Source organism: Balearica regulorum, chromosome 5 (genome assembly GCF_011004875.1).
Source record: "Balearica regulorum gibbericeps isolate bBalReg1 chromosome 5, bBalReg1.pri, whole genome shotgun sequence".
In the NCBI taxonomy this organism is placed as follows: Eukaryota; Metazoa; Chordata; class Aves; order Gruiformes; family Gruidae; genus Balearica; species Balearica regulorum.
In genome coordinates, this window is record NC_046188.1 from 2313917 (window position 1) to 2331700 (window position 17784).

Consider the following 17784-nt stretch of genomic DNA (forward strand, 5'->3'; position numbering starts at 1 on the left):
CCGCTCTCACAAAACTCCCACATTTTGATGTGCCGCCGCGTATCTGCTTAAAAATGCTCCGTGCCCACGTCGGCCGTTTCATTTAGCCATTTCTTCTCTTGCAACTTAAAGCTCAGTGAAAGGATAACCATCATATTCTGAATACCTGCGTTTTCTGCTTTATTAACCATGCAAGTCATGCACAATTTAAAGGGGAGGGAAAGTGCATACAGCACTTGAGTTTTAATAAAGATTATTTAGCCAAGAAAACAAGCTGGGCAAAGCAGAGCTGAGGAACCGTACGTCTTGCTGGGGGTCTCAGCAGCTCTGCTCTCCTCCCGTCCCCTGAAGGAGCAGCGTGCTGCACAGAGCAGGGGACGGCAGGCACAGGGCAGACCCGTGCCTGCCCTGGCTCCATCACCGACCTGCTCTTCAACCTTGGGACGCTGCTCCGAGCCTCGGTGCCTCAGTTTCCCCTTAGGCTCAGCTGTACGAGCAACTGACTTTTAATCGCAGCTTTACTATTCAGAAGCAACAGAGGGAAGTTAACGGTGAGATGTACGGCCAGACATCATGGGACATTAATTTGCTTTTTGTATGAACTAGGAGTAAGCAAATATATTTTGCATTTAAAAGCCTCAAAACAGCTCTCGAGTGCTGCTGTTCTGGGTGAACACGCACGCTGCCACGCCAGGCACTGTGCTGACACAGGGCAGAGCTGAGCCGTCCTTCTCTACACCTCCTGCAGTGTCAGAGACGAGCATCCGCGGCAGGCAGCAGGCAGGCAGTGCCGGAGAGCAGCCAGGCAGAGCTCGGGCAGCGCACATCAGGAGTGAGACCCCGTCCTGGGGACACAGGTCCTCCTGCCGATGAGACACAACCTCAACCGGAGGAACTGGGGAGAAGTCGGAGCGGGAGACGGCACCTGAATGATGGGTCTGAGCGACCTGCAAAGCAGCAAGTTCTCCGTGCAGAACTGGAGAGGGCGGCAGGGCTCGGGAGGACGGGCAGACAGCGTAGCGTGCTCCTTCGCCTCGCGAAGCGGAGCAACGGCCCGAGCTTTCCTTACACAGGGGGCTGCTGGGGCTCTGCCCGCTCACAGAAAGGACACCGGCATTTCAGGGTTTTGGCACAAAAGCAGGGAACAAGTGGGTGAAGTCAGCAAGACATCTTCCTAACTGCACCACGCTCGGAAGCAGAGCTGTGAGGAGCACATTTCTTCGCTAAGGGACAAAAAAGTTGTTCAAATTCCACAAACCTATTTTTCCAAAGCAACAAGGACTAAGCGAGGTCCCTCTCCCAGGCTGGGGCTCGCTTTTGCTAACGTAACTCAGGGCACTACCTTCAAAACCTCCTTTCTCAAAATGGCCCTGGTGCACAGAGCAGGATCTTCAAGGCACTCCGGGCTGCCGGGAGTCACACTCGGGGCTTGGCTTTTTTTGGCAGAGCACTGTCCACTTTCACAAACCAACCTTCGGGAGTCAACGAAGAAACACAAATTCCCATGAAATGTGTTTCAAATGTAGTGCAGCCACATCTGACTGACTTCGCACCACTCCCCCCCCACCACATCACCCATGGTCCTTACCCTACATAAAGCGTTAGATTTTACAGGATGAGAACACATCATTGCCAAACAAAAGTCTTACTACAGATCTGCATGTGACATCGGCCGTGCATCGATGACAGCGTTCAGTCTAGGGCAAGAGCTCCCTTTCCTGTAGGCCCCCAGAAAACAGCTCTGCCTGAACAAGCCCTCTCCTATTCACAACAGCGGTTGCTATTCCAGAGCATCCAACAATATCTGCCTGTGTGTCGGTCGGGGAAGGCAGGGAGCCCCGGCGCTGCCGAGATCTGCACGTTAGCAATCCAGTCGCTGCGAGCAGAACCCCTCAGACATTTTCGATTACACTGAAATTGTGCAAAATTTAAAAAAAAAAAAAAAACCAACGGTGGGGAGGGGGAAGCACATCTCTAGCAGGGGCTGCCTTGCTGCTGGGAAGCAAATATTTTAGTGCCGAAACAGGCGCAGGGACTCGGAGGAGCAGATGTCAAACGAAGCATTTACTGGCAAATTCATGAAGTCTCCTCAACACCGAGTACGAGAGCCAAGGCTCCCGCAGCACCGCACCGCCGCCGAGCCCAGCCGCGCCGCTTACATAACCCCCCTCCGCCGGGCCGGGGCCGGGACCGGGACCGGGGCATCACTGGGAACGGGGCATCACCGGGACCGGCATCACCGGGCCGGCAGCATCACCAGGACCGGGGCATGACCGGGACCGGGGCATCACCCGGCTCGGGGCATCACCCGGCTCGGGGCAGCGCCGGGGACGGGGCATCGCCGGGGACGGGGCATCGCCGGGGACGGGGCATCACCGGGGCCGGCCGGGACAGCGCACCGGGCGGCGTCGCCGGCGCGCAGCACCGCGGTCCGGCGAGGCGCCCGCTTCTCCCCGCCGCTCTGCTCCGAGCTTCGCCGAAACGGGGCCAAGCTGGGCGGCGGGTGGGAAGCAACAAGACCCGCGGCCCCAGCGCCCAGGACCCAGACGCTGAAAGGGGGTCAGGGGGTGCCGCCAGCTCGGCCCCGGCCGCCCCGCTCCGCGGAGCCCCCCCGCCGGTGATCTGCAAGTCACCGCCGGGGGGGGGGGGGGGGAGGCCGGGGGAGCGGGGCCGCGGGGCGCTTCCCCTGCGCGCCCGCCCGCGGAGCCGCCCGCACCGCTCGGCCGCGGGGACTGCGCGCCCCCGGCGGAGCACCGGGAAGTTTGCGGTTCGCCCCCGCCCCTCGCTCCGCGGCCGCGGGCGGGCGGCAGCGCCGCTGCTAACAAGTGCGGCGGCCCCCGGGCGGGCCCCGCGGCGCTCCGCGGGCGCGGAGAAGCCCCGTGGCGGCGGCGCCCACCCGCTCCGCAGCAGCGGCCGGGTCGGGCAGGCACCGGCCGGAGCCCCCCCGGAGCCCCCCCCCGCGCCCCCTCCCCGACCTCCCCCCGGGTTTCGCCGCGCAATGTCAGCGTCTCATGGCAACGGCGCTGACTCCGCTCTGCCTCCGCCGGCTCCCGCGGCGCGCAGCGGAACCCCGCCGCCCCCGCGGCCCCGGGGTGGGGGGGCGACCCTCCCTTTCCCTCCCGCCCCGGCGACAATCGCGACAAGGTCACGCCGCGCCCCGCACTCACCGTACACCCCTTGCCCGGAGCTGCCCTCCAGCAGAACCGTCAGCAGCCCCAGCAGCCCGATCGCTACATCCATCTTCACGTGAGCATCCACATATCCAGCCCGGCGGGGGGGGGACGGGGGACGGGGGACGGGGAACGGGGGAACGGGGAGGGGGGGTAAGGCAGCGCAGCGCCCGCCGGAGCCCCGCGCTCCGCTGCGGCCGAGCCGCGCACGCCCGCGCAGGCAGGGCGGCGGGGGCAGGCGGCGGGCACCGCTCCGGTCCTCCTCCTCCTCCGCCTCCGCCTCCTCCTCCTGCGCAGCGGGCGGCGCGGAGCGGTGCGGAGCGAACCCCCCTCAGAGCGGCAGCCCCCTCAGGGCGCCGGCCGCCGCCGCCGCCGCTTCCCGGGGCCGCCGAGCGCCGCGCGGGGCCGCCGCAGCCGCCTGCGCCCCGCGGCCATCAGATGCCATCGCAGCGCCGCGGCCCCCGCATGGTGCGTGGGACCCCCCGCGCGGCGCGGAGGTGGCGTCGGGGGAGGGCGCGGGGCCGCGGAGGTGTGTCCTGCTCTTGCGCGCCGGGAGCTGCCCTCACCGCGCCTGCGGAGCGGCGGCCGGGCCCATGGCGGGGGAGGGAAGCGGAGGGGGGGGGGGGTGGGGGGCGCGGCGGGCTTCCCTGTGCCGTGCGGTGGGTGCGTGTGCGCTGCCTGTGCGCGTGCGAGCGTGTGAGGGTGAGTGTGAATGGAGGGCGGCGGTGTGCCGTCACGTTGTGCTATACGTGCCGGCAGCCGGAGCCGGGGAGCCGCAGCCCGGCGACGTCAAAGCTGCGTGGCTTGCTGCTGCGCGCCTTCCTCCGCCTCCTCCTCCTCCTCCGCCGCCGCCGCCGCCGCCGCCGCCTCCCGTGTCCCCGCGGCTCCGCCACCGCCGCCGGGCGCGCAGGGCCGCGGGCGGTGCCAAGCCGGAGGGAGCCGGGATGCGCGGGGCGGTGCGGTGTCCCCGCTGCTCGTCGCCCGGCGCTGGGTACCGGTCACACCGGTTTGGCTCCGCAGGGCTGCGCGGTGAGGACGGTGCGGGGCGCCCAGCGCCATCCCTGGCTGTGTACGCCGGGGGGGACGGGCTGGCCCGGCCGCACTGTGAGCCTGCTGTCCCCTCGTTGCCTCCCCCCCTCCAGCCCCGCTCCCCCGGGGGGGGCACCCCGGGGCTCAGACCTCCTCCCAGCCGTGATCTGCGCCACTGGTGACACACACTCGTGGGGTGCCGGGGGGGGCAGCAGCGCTGCTTTCCCCAGCCTCCGCTCACTGAACGCCCTGTGCTTGCTCCAGGTTGAGTGCCCCAGGGCGGGGGGCTAAGGACAGTCTCCAGCCTGGGGGATCCCACACCCCGGTGTGACAAGAGGCGACACACGGAGGGGACGCAAAGGGGACAAGCTGCTCCCTGCGTCTGGCGGGCAGCGATGCAGCTGAGCACACCCCAACCACTGCCCACTGCTGGGTTTTCACCTGGTCATCCTCCCCTTCAGCGATGTTTGGCCTCCATCAAGTATCCGAGACACCTCACTGGCTCCCAGCACCTTCCCAGGCTGCACCCAGGCTGCCTGATGTCCATACATTTTGAGGTGCCGTGGCACTTGCGCTGGTGAAGATCTCTTGCCCCCAATTTACCAGAGCAAACCAAGGATCTGTTGGGAAGTGACTGCCCCTGTCCTCTCCCCTTCGTGCTTGATTCCTTCAAGGATTGCACCAAAGCCCTGGGCACCTTGGACACAGTTACATTCAGCTTCCTCCTCTGCCCGCATCGATTAAGGATTAGTGCTCAAGGCCAGGACGAAGTGACATGCTCTGGAAGAAGCAATTGCGCTGTCAGGGTTTCTTGTGACCCCACTGGCATGAGGCGGGACACTGTTAACAAGGCTTGGACTCTTCTAGCGCTGTTGAGCGCTCTCCAGGCCACCGGCGACAGGGGCTGAGCTCCTCACTGCTGCCCTTCTGAGATGATCCAATGCTCTTGAGCTTCCATCCCCAAAAGGCTCGGAGCCATCCAATTCCAATTCATCCTTTGGAAATACACTGATAGATGCAAGGGGCCGGATTCGGTCCTTGCTGGGGCTGCTCCCTCTTCCCGACCTGGTAAGGAAGTGGGAGGTGGAAGGAGGGAGAGGCGCAGTGCCCCCCCTGTGCCAGCCCCATGCCCGCGGAGCGCAGGCTGGCACTCAGCACTGGCTGGAGCCCATCACCAACCCGCTGCCAGCTGGAGCCTGTGAGGATGGTGCTTAGATTGCACTGTGATTGCGCTCAAAATATTGTGTGTGTGTGTGTCCCCCAAGAGACGCACTGTTCTGCGCCGTTCCAGACGCGCTCACAGCCTCTGGCTGCAGAGAGGGTTTGACGTGTTCGCAGAGCTGACCCTGCGTGCGGCCGTTTCCTCTCCCCATAGGAAACCAGGTCAGCGGGGGATTTGGGAAGGTTTTCTCTGTTGGTTGAAGGTTGGGAAGCCTTGCAGAGATCCACGCTGGTATATAGACACACACCAAAATCCACGTGGTGGTTGCTTCGTTCCTAAGGCAGACAGCGACACTAGCAAACGTAGGGTAGTTCCTCCAGCTACACCGACTGCTCGGGACAGATCTTGTGCAGCCCCTGGGCGGGCGTCAGCCAAGGTTGCTCCATGGAAGCCAGAGCAGTGTGGTTCCTCGCTCACAGTGCTGTACTGGAGGAAACGGCAGACTCTTGCCAAGCAGCTTCTTACTCGACTGCAGGATGTGGCAGCACAGTGGCCATTCAACTCAATTTTCCTCCTGCTCCACGTGCAGAAAGCCTTCCAGGTGTAGTGGAGCTGCTTATCCAGAGGAGGTGAAGGACTGCCAAGACATGGACACCATTTATTCAGTGATGGGACATCTAGGGGTGAGGGGAGACGGGGGGCTGTAGCTCCCTCCTGCACAGCAAGTCCCAGGGAAGTTCAGCTCAGTAGACCCAATGGTCCAGGAGCCCTGGGCACTGCTGAAGGATGAAGGGGGAGGGCCTCAGCTGCCATTGCACTGCTCAGAGCTTAGCAAAGCTATTCCCTCCATGAAACCATCCAAATTCATCTCATCACCTTCACTGGTTGGCCTCTGGGTCCATCTGATGCTCCTTTTTATCTGTCTTTCAGCTGCAAAGAGAATTTGGGGTAATCTGCCTCAGTAGATCTCCTGAGGTTGCATTCACAATGTGGCCTTCGATAGATTACATTCAACCTTCCATTGCCTTTTGTCTTTTCTCTACTTTCAGTCTCTCCCTCCTGCCACACATGTGCCGAACTGGCCCTCAAAGCAACAGCTTGTGCCACGTCTTCTGGGCTGCGGTCATCCCAACCCACCGCAGATCTGCACCCAAGGCTCTGGTCGTTCCCCCTCCCCAGCTATTTTTTCCCCTCAGTCTCCTTTCTTACTCCTATGGCCAACAGCCCCACAGCATGGAACATGGACATACTTTGAAAGCTCTTTTGACCTTATGAGGACAGTTTGTGGTTTTGTTCACCTGTAAAGCCCCATGCAAGGTCCAGCCCTGCCCCTTCTTTTCGGAGATGCTTCAAGTGGAGGTGGAAGGAAGAGAAACGTGGACCTTGTTGTCAACTTTGTAGGATGAACATCAATAACCCCAGAAGGGTTGGTCCTTTCTCACCCTGTTTCCAGCCCTTACGTGGTTAAATCCAGGATCCCCACAGCACAGATACACGGTATTTGATCCTGAAGGCTGCAGTCATTAACTGGCTGCTGCTCTACCCTCTGGAACTGCCATTAGAAGGGACGCAGCGTTTTGTTAGCACATCATTGGCACACTTTCTTGGCAGTTCGGGCTTCGGTGCCGCAGAGGCTAAGGCACCTAGTAAACCTTACACAAAAGCACTGCGACTGAAATTCGTGAAAATAACTCACAGTCAGGTGCATAAATCTCTGTGGGATAAGTGCCCAAATTATTTCCACTGAATAGTATTATCTGACACGGCTTTAAAAGTATCTTGTTCTTAAATGTTTAAACATTACAGCTACTGCTAAGATCTGCTTGATGATGTTAAGCTGAGAACCCAAACCCAACCATCTCGCTAGACAGTGGTTTACTGAAGGACAAAGGAGGAATTAAAGTAACTCACCAAGTCAGGGCCGACAGCCAGACGAGTTTGCTGACTTTCCCAAATCGCTCTCTATGGCAACACTAAATAGCAGTGGGGCTGCTCCCCACTGAAATGAGCTGGCTGAAAGTTGTTCTGGGGCTTGTGACATTCAGCTGGTCTCGTTTGGGATGTTCCTGGGGCCAGGACTGGGGTTTGTGCCCGGGCTCCATCAGCTCCAGCACTTGCGGTTTGCTTGGGGAGCGAAAATGTGTCACGAGGAAGGTCCCCACAGACCACCTGGGTACTCCACTTCAGCCTGCAAATCCAAATGAACCCGCAGGTTCATTGTACAGCTTTTGTTTATCACTGAGAAGGCTCACCAGGGTCATCTGTCACTTTTAACCCCAGAACAAGTTCCTGTTTCAGTACTGTCCCCTTCTCCCTGCCAGCTCCCAAAAACAGGAGGACTCTCCTTTTGCTCGGACGATGCAGAGGGACCCACCAGCGCTGGCAAAGCGTATTTAGAGGCTGCCCAAGGAGACCAGGTGTCGGACGGGTAATGCGTCCGTGGGGCGAAGAGCTGGGAGAGCAGGAGGGCGGCAAGGTCGGCCCAGCAGCGGACGGTGCCTGGCTGCATGTGCAGCGTCCAGCACAGCTGCCTGGACATGTGCTTGGGGTCCCTTGGAGGAAACGGGGGGCTTTGGCACCCATCCGTTGCAGAGCACATCTGTGTGCAGCCGGGGCTCCGCTGAGCTGAGCGGGTGTTTCAGTCACGAGCAGAGCATAGCCCAAGAACCCAAGAAAAGTTGACTTTGTCCACTCTGTAGGACGTCTGCAAGCATCAGGTTGCTCTTACTTTTATTAAAGGGAAAAACGCAAATAGTCTTGTAGCAGATGCTGGAGTAGGTTTTTTACTGCTTGCTTAGCTTAATTTTAGCCAGCCCTCACAGTTAAAGGAGCTGTAAGTTATCACAGCTGGGACAGCGATGCTTTGGTCTATCAGAACATCAGTGTTGATTATAAAAAGGCATCAGATCCCACGGAAATTAACTGCAGCACTTCCCTGTGGGAAGTAACGGCAGCATTAGTCCCTCACCTTCTCCCGACACGGGTCTGCAGCCAGGCATGGGGCATCATTCCAGCCTGGGCATTACCTGCCCCGTGAGAGCAACGCTGCCTTGCCAGCAATACCGCTGCACCGCTTGGCGCAAGATATTCCCGGGTCAGTGAAGCTGGCTGTGCTCTTCTGCCCCCAGGAACACGGATGAAGCACATCACAGTGGGCTGGTTTGCATTTCTCCGTAGCAAGAGGATTGCGCAGTGGTGTGTAGCACCAAGCGTGCGTTACGGGCCCCTCTGTTGCAGGAGGGAGCGAGGTAAATAAAATAAAATGAAATAAATCAAACTGAATTAGGCTAACTGCTTGAATAACAAAAGTTCTGGGACTCTAATGCTTCCCACACTCCAGCAGCCATTTATTCTAGAAGCTCTTTTCTTAGCAGCTTTTTCATTTCATCCAACACCAGACAGAAGCAAATTATTTTCTCTCTCGTTGAAAGCAAGTCTACAAGTAATTGAGATTTGACTAAAGGAGACCATTAAGTAGCATTAAGATTCTGAGTAATTTGGCGGTGTCGGTGAGTTGTGCGTGTTACTCTAGTCCCTCCTTATCAGTCACACTGGCTTGAGTTTTCCAACATCCAACAAAACTAAGGCAAAACTAAATAACTTAAATCTGTGTTGTAATTTCGTGGGGACTGCGTGTGTCATGTGAGGCACGTTTAGAGCGTGAACAGCTTATACATAATTAGCAAATCATCCTAGAATGAGTATCTACAAAAAGGGGTAGGGAAGTATTTGTCAGGTGCCCGATTCAAGCCTGGATCGTTTACTGTTCGAGTTCCCGTAAAGGTGTAGCAGGGATCCCCGCGGTGGCACAGAGCCCGTCCCTCGAGGGTGACCCAGACAGGAATTGCGTGACTCCGTCAAAGCCAGATATTGCATTTCCCAGCCTTCCTGTTTGCATGACGGTTCTCTCTGTTGGGCTGGGGAGGAGTTTGCTTCCCAGAGGGACACGTGGAGATATTACGGACAAGCAGAGGTAGGAATGCCCAACAAGGGGCACTCGCGGAGCAGATAGGAGCCTTGCCCCCATCCACCTCCCAGCCCAAGGCGCAAAGCCAATCTAACCCCCGTGTTCGTGGTGTGGGATGGGCTCGGCAGCGTGAGCCGTGCACGAGGAAGTGTTCCACAGTGACTGACCGTGACCGAGCGTGCTCTGATGGAAGTGCATCTGGAGGTGCGGTGCCAGGCGTAACCGTCATAAAGCGGCACAAAAATTGGAGCGTGTCTTGCTGTGAAAATGGTGCTCTTCTCCATAGCCACGTAAGAGGTGACTGTCAGCTCTGCTTGTGCATTGCAGTATATAGTCTTTTTGTTAAAACTCCAGTTTCTGCAGTTGCAGCATGATGAGAGTTCCTCTATTTTTATGTAATTTTCACTTTTCTCTCAGACACACGTACACACTGAATCTCTACCCTTCATACTGGCAGAGGGATAAGTCAAGAGCACAAACACTAAATGCTTTCGTTTTGGACAGCACGGGCTCTTCCCACCTTTATTCTTAGCCCGTGGGCTTCAGTGCCGTATCAGCGAGGCTTTCCCTCCTTCGGGTCAGACGCTGGGAATGAAAACGGCCACCCAAGGCCCGTTTGAAGCGCCGGCCCCAGATCCTCCAAAGGTTTCGGCAGCATCTGCCTTGTGCCTTTTCACGCTCTCTTGATAAGATGTAGTTTGTTCTGAAAATTGAAACAGGCTCATTTAACAATGTTTAGGGCCAAACCTCCAAGGGATGGAGTTATTAGATAAATAACTAAGTGTGACGGACCCTTTAGACACACCTGTTATCTTCACTGGAGCAGTTTAAGTCTCAGAACTATTATAAATTACATCAAACTACCTAATTTCAGGCTAGGTCTGCTCTCCAGGACTGGTGTGAATTGAGAAGAATCCTCCTGGCATCCAAGAATTTACATGGATGAAACAATTTGGGCTGCTGGTGGGAGATACATCGGTCTAAGGCCAAGTGAAATGTTATTGTGTGCCTTGGGCTTACTCTCTCTGGTGGATTTCTCATTTTTTCAGATCAAAAGCGGGTACTTTTGGTGTCCATGCACCCCAGGATAATGTCAGTCAATGGTCTGCATGAGGCTTCATGGCCGAAATCTGTTGTCTGGGCTATTGCTGTGGGTCCAGAGGAATGGCTGGAAAAGGTGACTGCGTGGTAAGTGCCATGGCAGCGGCTGCAGCCCTCTTCTCCTTCAGCCTTACACGGAGGGAGCCCATCCACTGGGCTGGGCACTGCCCAGTAAAATCTAGATTAAGCTCCATCTTCTCCAGGACTGTAACCCTGGAGCAAGAACCCAAGCAAGGAGGCAAAATATTGCTTTCCAGTGATTTTCAGTAAAGAAGTGGAAAGCAGCAAACTGATCTGCCCAGCCGAAGTCAGGCACGAAGCAGAGACCCCTCTCCTCCTCCTGGTACCCTGATGGAGGCAACAGCAAGAAGGCACGACACTCTCGGGGCTGGGGGCGTGAGGGTGTTTCTGGTTGTTTTCTTCAAAGAACCTGTCATCGTATGGTGAATATACTTATAGTTTGGATTAGAGGGACAATTTCCAAATGTCCAAACGTCGTGTGGTTCAGGAAGAGAGCAGCAGTGATCCGTTGGTCTGTCTCTCCTTGACATCTCTGTACACACGTGTCCAGCTTGTTTTACACCACCCTGAGGGGGGATGTCTTGTCAGAGCAGCTTCAGGTTTACCCTCCTGGGACAGATTGTTCAAATCCATGTAACATCCTTCTGGTCTTTCACTCTTTCTGTAATGCATCGCTTGCTCAGTCTCAGAAATAAAGCCATAGAGACTGCAAATGAATCCATTAATACCTGCCCTGAGAACAGGGTTTTGCCACTGTCTTCAAAGTCTGATGCGCAGTTGAAGCTTTCATGTGCATCAAGCTGTAGGGGTATACAAACACAATAATAACATCTAAACCATGCGCGAGCCTTCCTGGGTTCAGTGAGTCAGAGGACAGTGGAAAACACCTGAAACAGCAATTCTGTGTAATTAAAATATGGTGCTTTTTGTGCATTTGTTTCCTGGATAACTCAGTTGCTGTATGCCCATGAGCTCTTCATCATCTTTGTGAAGAGAGACAGGTCTCTGTTCGGGGTTCCAAGGCGAGCAGTCGTATTGTCCGGAGAAGGCTGCATGTTGGTGGTGTGGGTGCTCCAGTTGGATCCATGCCTGTATCTCTGGAGGTGGGTAGGGGTGGAACGAATGAATGAATGAATGAATGAAGGCCTACATACATGTCATCTGCTATGAGTGAGTAACAGGTTGGTGGCCAGGGCTTACAGCGCTTTTCCCCCTTCTTCTTAGAGAAAACATGCTTGGATGCTTGCTAGGGCTTGCCGGGCTTTGTCGGAGGCTCCCGCACTCACATCTACTGGTGTTCCTGCTCGGCAAAGGGAAGCCCTCTAAGCAGCCCTTGCCTTCATGGTCCCACCTACATTTTATCCCTACCCTTATCTGGCATTACGAGCCCTTAACAAAATGTTTGCTTTGCTGACAAGCTTCATCTCTCCACCGTGTTTCTCCGAGGAGCTGCAGCTCGTGGTCATGGGCAGAGCAGCGGAGCCGGGGATGGGGCTTGCAGAGGAGCAGGGCTGTGCTGTGCAGCGAGCACCAGGCATGCCATCTGTAACGTGGTAAAAAAAAAAAAAATACCCTGCAGGTCCTTTCCTTGTGAGTGACTGAAACAAGCCCTGCTTTGGTCCACCAGTTTTCCTTCATCCTCCTGAAGGGCCTGTGTTAAACTGGCAGAAAAATATAAGCTCGACTGTGAGACACGATGTCTGCCTGCCTCTCGGTCCATCTGCCAGCCGGGAAGAGCAGCCGTGTGGATGCTGGCTGCCCCCAGAGCTACAAAGGAGCAGCACCTCTCCTTGCAGCAGGTCCCACAGTGCCCACGGGGCTGGGCCTGGGGTGGCCAGAAGGGACATTTATGTTTCGGAGGAGCAGCCCTAGGGAGAGCCGGGTGGGTGGCCGCACACAGCTCGCTGCCGCAGTGCCGCTGCTCAGGGGCAGCTTTCCTTGCTTGCACATAGTCCACCTGTAAGTCAACTTTAGGTCCCCATCTCCTTGGACCAGGAGGAAAGGAAAAGTCCTCTTAGATACTCATAACCTCAGCAGTCCCATCCACCACACCAACGCATCGTGTCTGGAGGGATGGGCCAGCTGGATTTGCTTAAACCCGCTGTGTTCAGACACATCCGCTGTCCGGCTTTGGCTTCCTACAACAGCAACACTCTTGCACCAGCAAGATGTGCGTGTTCTTGTTGGTGTGGATGCACACACAGAGTTTTGGCTGCAAAATGCCGCACTATTGTGTCAAATAATGAAAATAATATTCTGCCCTGCTGCGCTAACACTGACTGGCGTGTGAACAGCAATTCCCCAGAGTGGAGAGGAAGGACAGCATGAAAGAAATGGGTCACATTTAATTAACCAGTGACAAATGGGGCTGCTCAGTGTATTGGCTACATTGTGGCCACAAGCTTCAAATTATAGGCAACAGAAGAAGTTGGACATCCTGACAATAATAAACAAAATACTAAAAATGCAGTCCTTACCACAGCCTGGCTATTTTACAAACAAGTAGTGCACAAAGATAACGCCAATAAGGCTGACATTCAAAAAATAATGAGTGTCTTGTGCGTTATCAGCAGAAAAAAATGTGAATTCTTGTTAAGTTAAAGGGAAATATTAATACACAACATTCCTGCTGGTGAAGTTGCCCCTTTTGCACTATGGAAATGAATCCTGGGAATTATTTAAAGTAACACAATCAGACCGAGTTTATTTCCCCGAATAAAATGAAATCCCATTGGAGCATCTCTATTCTTCTTCATAATGCAGGGGGAAACAATTAAGTTTCAGTAGCTCCTCACTACAGCCACTACATATTAAACACAGGATGGATTTTATTAGCAGGAGAGGTTTGCACGAGCAGAGGATGTCTTTGAGTGCACTCTGCTGGCCGCGGGCCGAGGAATGAAGCACCACGGGCTCCCGCTTTGCTTTCTCACCCCAAATCCGTGCAGGAAGGCAGTTCCCCTTCCAGAGAAACCCGCTGCGGTTTTTAACCCACTGTGGGTAAGGGTGAAAAACAACACGCTTGTTTTCATTCGGTTTTGGGACTTTGAGGGGAGCTGATGGGATGCTGGGCATTGTCCCCAGGGCGCAGGCAGGTTTCCTCCGTACGCGGTGCTCCTGGGCCACGGGGGATCAAACCCCCTGGGAAGGCACTAAGGGATCGGCTCTGCGAGTCTCACACTTCCCAGGAACCTGGAGGTGAACAAATTAATTTTTCGCTGGGCTATTACACTACGAGTATCGCTGATGATTCATGGCCGTGGACAGGGAGCTTAGAGGTGTCTGGAGAAAGTGTTAATGAAATTTCAGCAGGGTGAACACTGTGTAACTGCATTAGAGTTTGGAAGATTTTTGACTGAGGAGACCAGCCTGCCAGCTGGTGCAAATCAGCGTGTTATCGTTTACACTGCAAAGCAGCCGCCCCCGCAGCGTTATATTGCTGGCAAGAGTGAGGTGAGGTGTGCGTGGCTGAACGTGGTCCTGTCTGGGCAAGGCCAATGCCCTTTGCTTCCTCATGCTTGTCTTCTGGAGGGTGTTGAGTTGGTGGTGTTGGAGAGGTGGGTTACAGCGGTTACAACTGCTTTGTGTTTTGTGCCAGCTCTGTTTTGGACACGTGCACTGTGCACAGCGTCTGTTTCGGGAGGTGGAGCACCAGCCCTGGAGCTGTGCAGCATCTTGCTGTGCTCCAGTGGCCGAACTGCTCCAGATGTCTCCTTGTGACGCTGCACAGGGACAGCCACCACCCACAACATTGCATGGCCCCAAGGATAATGTGTTTGGTGTTGTCACTGGGTTGTGTGCCTCAGGTTTTCTGTATGAGTCTCCATGAGAAACTACTTTTTTTTTTTTTTTTTTTGGTCCTCCTTTTGTACTGCTACTGACCAAAGCAAAAGAAATTTAGGGCAGAAAACCCTGCACTCAAGGACAAATACACAGTCTGACCACCGCCTCTGGCAGCTCCTCCATTACACCACTGACCCACAAGCTCCTGCACCTCTCCAGGTGGGGGCTGTGATGCTTTGCCACCTCTTCCAAACAGCAAGAGTTTTGAATCTGATCTCCACTCTCAGCTGGACCTAAACAAGCATATTGAATTGCTTATGGTAGAGAGATCATTCTTTAAGGAAGAAAAAACATTTTTCAGAAGTGTGGATACACAACTTGGTATCATCCTCTTTAGAATGATAGCTCCCATCAGGCAGCAGTGCAGTAATGCAGTAACAGGGGATACTTTGCATATCTCAGACCCAGTAATTGCTATTCATGTAAAAGAACAACAGTCAAACCAAGACCTGAAAGTATTGCTGCTGTGGACCTCACTTTGTGTGTCCCTGATTACCTGCCCCTCCTTGAACCTCTGTCTTCTTGTGGATTTTGATATCTTTTTTTTTTTTTCTTGACTCTCAAACTGCACATCTGTGCCTGCCTTGATTAGCGCTTAGAAACCCCAGAGAACCAGGGTTTCAACAACTGTGCCAGGCGCTTACTTGCCTGAGAAGTCTTCTTCTAGAGGCAAACATGGCTTCACCTCTGTCAGAGGCTCTCCTGAGAATCTCTGCTTGGAAATGCTTTGATTTTAAGCTAAGACTCATGGCTGGCACGTGAGGCTAGAAATTAGCATGACGAGCTTGAAAGAAGAAAGCCTAGGAGATGCAATGGCTTTAAATGTCTTTATTTCCCAGCCATATGTGGACACCAACTGAGGATGGCTGGGAGAGATGGAGAGCATGAGGCCATGTTCACTCCTGAGCAGGAGCTTGTCCTGGACTACTGCTCTCCTGTGCTCAGGGCTGTACAAATGCAGAGGAAAGATGGAGCACATCTTGTGAGAAACTGTATGCCTTCTCATCCTCTGGTTCCTGAAATGAGCTTGCTTGCATCCCCACCCTATTAACCTCTTCTAAATGTTGATAAATGGAGATAATTCCCTTTTGGGGAGTGACTTTCACTGATGAACTCACAAAGACTCTTTTGTCATCACCTTTCATATCTTGCTTCAGTCGGCCCCTAACTGTTGCCACGAACTGCCACAAAGATTTTCATGGAGATTCAAGTGATGGATTTTTGTGGTTTAACCTGGTAGGCAGCTAAAACCAACCACGCACCCCTTCACTCAATCCTCCCCAGCCAGTGGGGTGGGGGAGAGAATTGAAAAACATAAAACTTGTGGGCTGAGATAAAGGAAGTTTAATAGGACAGAAAAGGAAGAGAATAATAATAATGATAAAAGAATACACAAAACAAGTGGTGCACAGCACAATTTCTCACCACCCAGAGCCGATGCTCAGCTAGTTCCTGAGCCACGCCACCCTCTGGCCAACCCCCAGTTATATAATGAGCATGACGTCATATGGTATGGAATATCCTTTTGGGCAGTTGGGTCAGCTGTCCTGGCCGTGTCTCCCTGACAGCTTTTTGGGCACCCCCCACCTTCTTGTTGGCAGGGCAGTGTGAGAAGCTGAAAAGTCCTTGACTGCTTGACAGCAACTAAAACATCAGTGTGTTATCAACATTATCCTCATCCTAAATCCAAACCACAGCACTAACCAGCTGCTGGGAAGAAAATTAACTCTATCCCAGCCAAAACCAGGACATGGATTCAGGGTTCAACCTCTTCATCTTAATTATTCATCCAACCTAGACCTCGTACATAGTCCATTAAAAAAAAACTCACAGAGGCACCTGGATAAAGTCTACTCCATTTTTATTCTAGCCATCACTGAGCTGGTCCCCAAGCACTCAAAATGTTTGACAGCTATGTCTTCATCATCAGGTGCTTTATAGGTTGTTTTTCTGTAGGAGAGGTCAGATCAGGTTGGCTACAAGTGATGTTAGTTTCGAGGAGCCCGGCACTGGCTGCAGCACCTGCCAGACCCCCTCCTGCCATAGGACAAGTCCAAGGACCACCTTCACCAGAAAGGTGAAAGAATTGCAGTTGGGTCTTCCTGGTTTCTACCAAGCCACCTTAAGGTTCATGGTGTCCCTGGATTCATGGCACTAACAGAGGGATAAGAGCATGATCCTGGAGGCTGGTTGGGAGTAACACAGGAGCCAGGGAAAGTTTAGACTGGGTGTTGTCCCACACGGTGATAGCTTCACTGGCTATGACCTTCAGATCCCTGTTATGCTCAGAGCGTAATGATGGGGATAAACAAGTTGGAGCAATCGCCCCTCTTTAGCCCAAAGGGTGACTTCTTCACAGTGACGGGTGCTCCACAGACTAGAAAACCACCTTATAGACACCTGCACAGTGGAAGAAACCCCTTTGCTTCATGACCTGAATCCAGCGTGTGGTGGTGGCAGCGGGTCAATGTGTGCTTTCTGGGTCCTCCATAGGACAGCTTTGCCAGCAGCCTGCCAGGGGTCTCAGCATCACCCTTGACACCATGCATGGCCCTCACCTTGCCAGACAAGGACAACGATCCTCAGTGTCATGCAACACTGCACAGTGCCTCTGAGCATACAAAAACCTTTGCCATTGCCCCAGGAGGTTCACACAGAGGATCACACAGTCCGGACATTGCTCTGCTTTGGAAAGCAATTTTAGGCCATGTTCCATTTTTTTCCAAAATGTAGTGATGATAATAACCCTTTCCCTTGGAGGCCCATTCAGCTGGATCCCGAGTACCGAGAGGAGCCAGGCATGTGACAAAGGACACTGGCTGATTTTTAAGACCTTTAAAACACTTGTTGTAAATGGTAAGGGACTGTGCAGTGTCTGGAGTAGCGGGGTTTGCGCAAAGGTTAATAGGAATGCTCTGTGCCAGTCTGGAGTAGATGGGAGCGACTTTTCCGTCTGCCCCAACCAAGCCCTTGGGGAGGATCTTCTTGGAAATGTCTGCTTGGGTTATGTTACACCTCCTAAAGTGCCATAAGTGCAGCTGCTCCGTTTTGGCGGCCAATGTGCTTTTGGAAACATAACGTACCTGCACCTATAGGCATTTTCCTGTATGCACAGGAGACGCTGCAGTGGGTCTGATGTACAGCTCCTGGACAGGCTCTTGTTCAACAGGAACTAATGTCAGACATTGCAAAATTCTCCCACATTCTAATTATTTTTCCTAATTCAGGCCAATGAAAGGAATTTGAGACTAAAATAGAGTGGAATTTGGGACCAGATGCTTTCAGATGTGCAGTCCAGGTGAAATCAATGGAAATGTCTCCTGGCTTTTAAAAAGGGTTGTAATTGTCTATTATGCACTAAGTTTTCTGAAAAATCTGTCTTTTAATTTATATCCAGTTTATTAGGTAGTTCACACACCTGTCTAATAATTTTAGCAGTAAAAGGCTGTTCACCTCAATAATAGCTTATGGCAATGAGTTTTGCAGGTGAATTCAAGACAAAAATTACTCCT

The 17784-nt window shown here is 54.1% G+C and overlaps 1 protein-coding gene and 1 long non-coding RNA gene across 2 annotated transcripts in view; one reads left to right on the plus strand and one right to left on the minus strand.

Annotated features, from left to right (window-relative positions):
• The window catches only part of MDGA2 (MAM domain containing glycosylphosphatidylinositol anchor 2), a 383424-nt gene extending 380124 nt beyond the window's left edge, over positions 1–3300 (minus strand). Inside the window, exon 1 of the mRNA XM_075753135.1 lies at positions 3147–3300. Coding sequence (XP_075609250.1) covers positions 3147–3219 — 73 coding nt within the window. The 5' untranslated portion in view covers positions 3220–3300. The remainder of the gene's footprint in view (positions 1–3146) is intronic.
• The window catches only part of LOC142601960 (uncharacterized), a 41078-nt gene continuing 26416 nt past the window's right edge, over positions 3123–17784 (plus strand). Inside the window, exon 1 of the long non-coding RNA XR_012835517.1 lies at positions 3123–3225. This is a non-coding gene — a long non-coding RNA (uncharacterized LOC142601960). The remainder of the gene's footprint in view (positions 3226–17784) is intronic.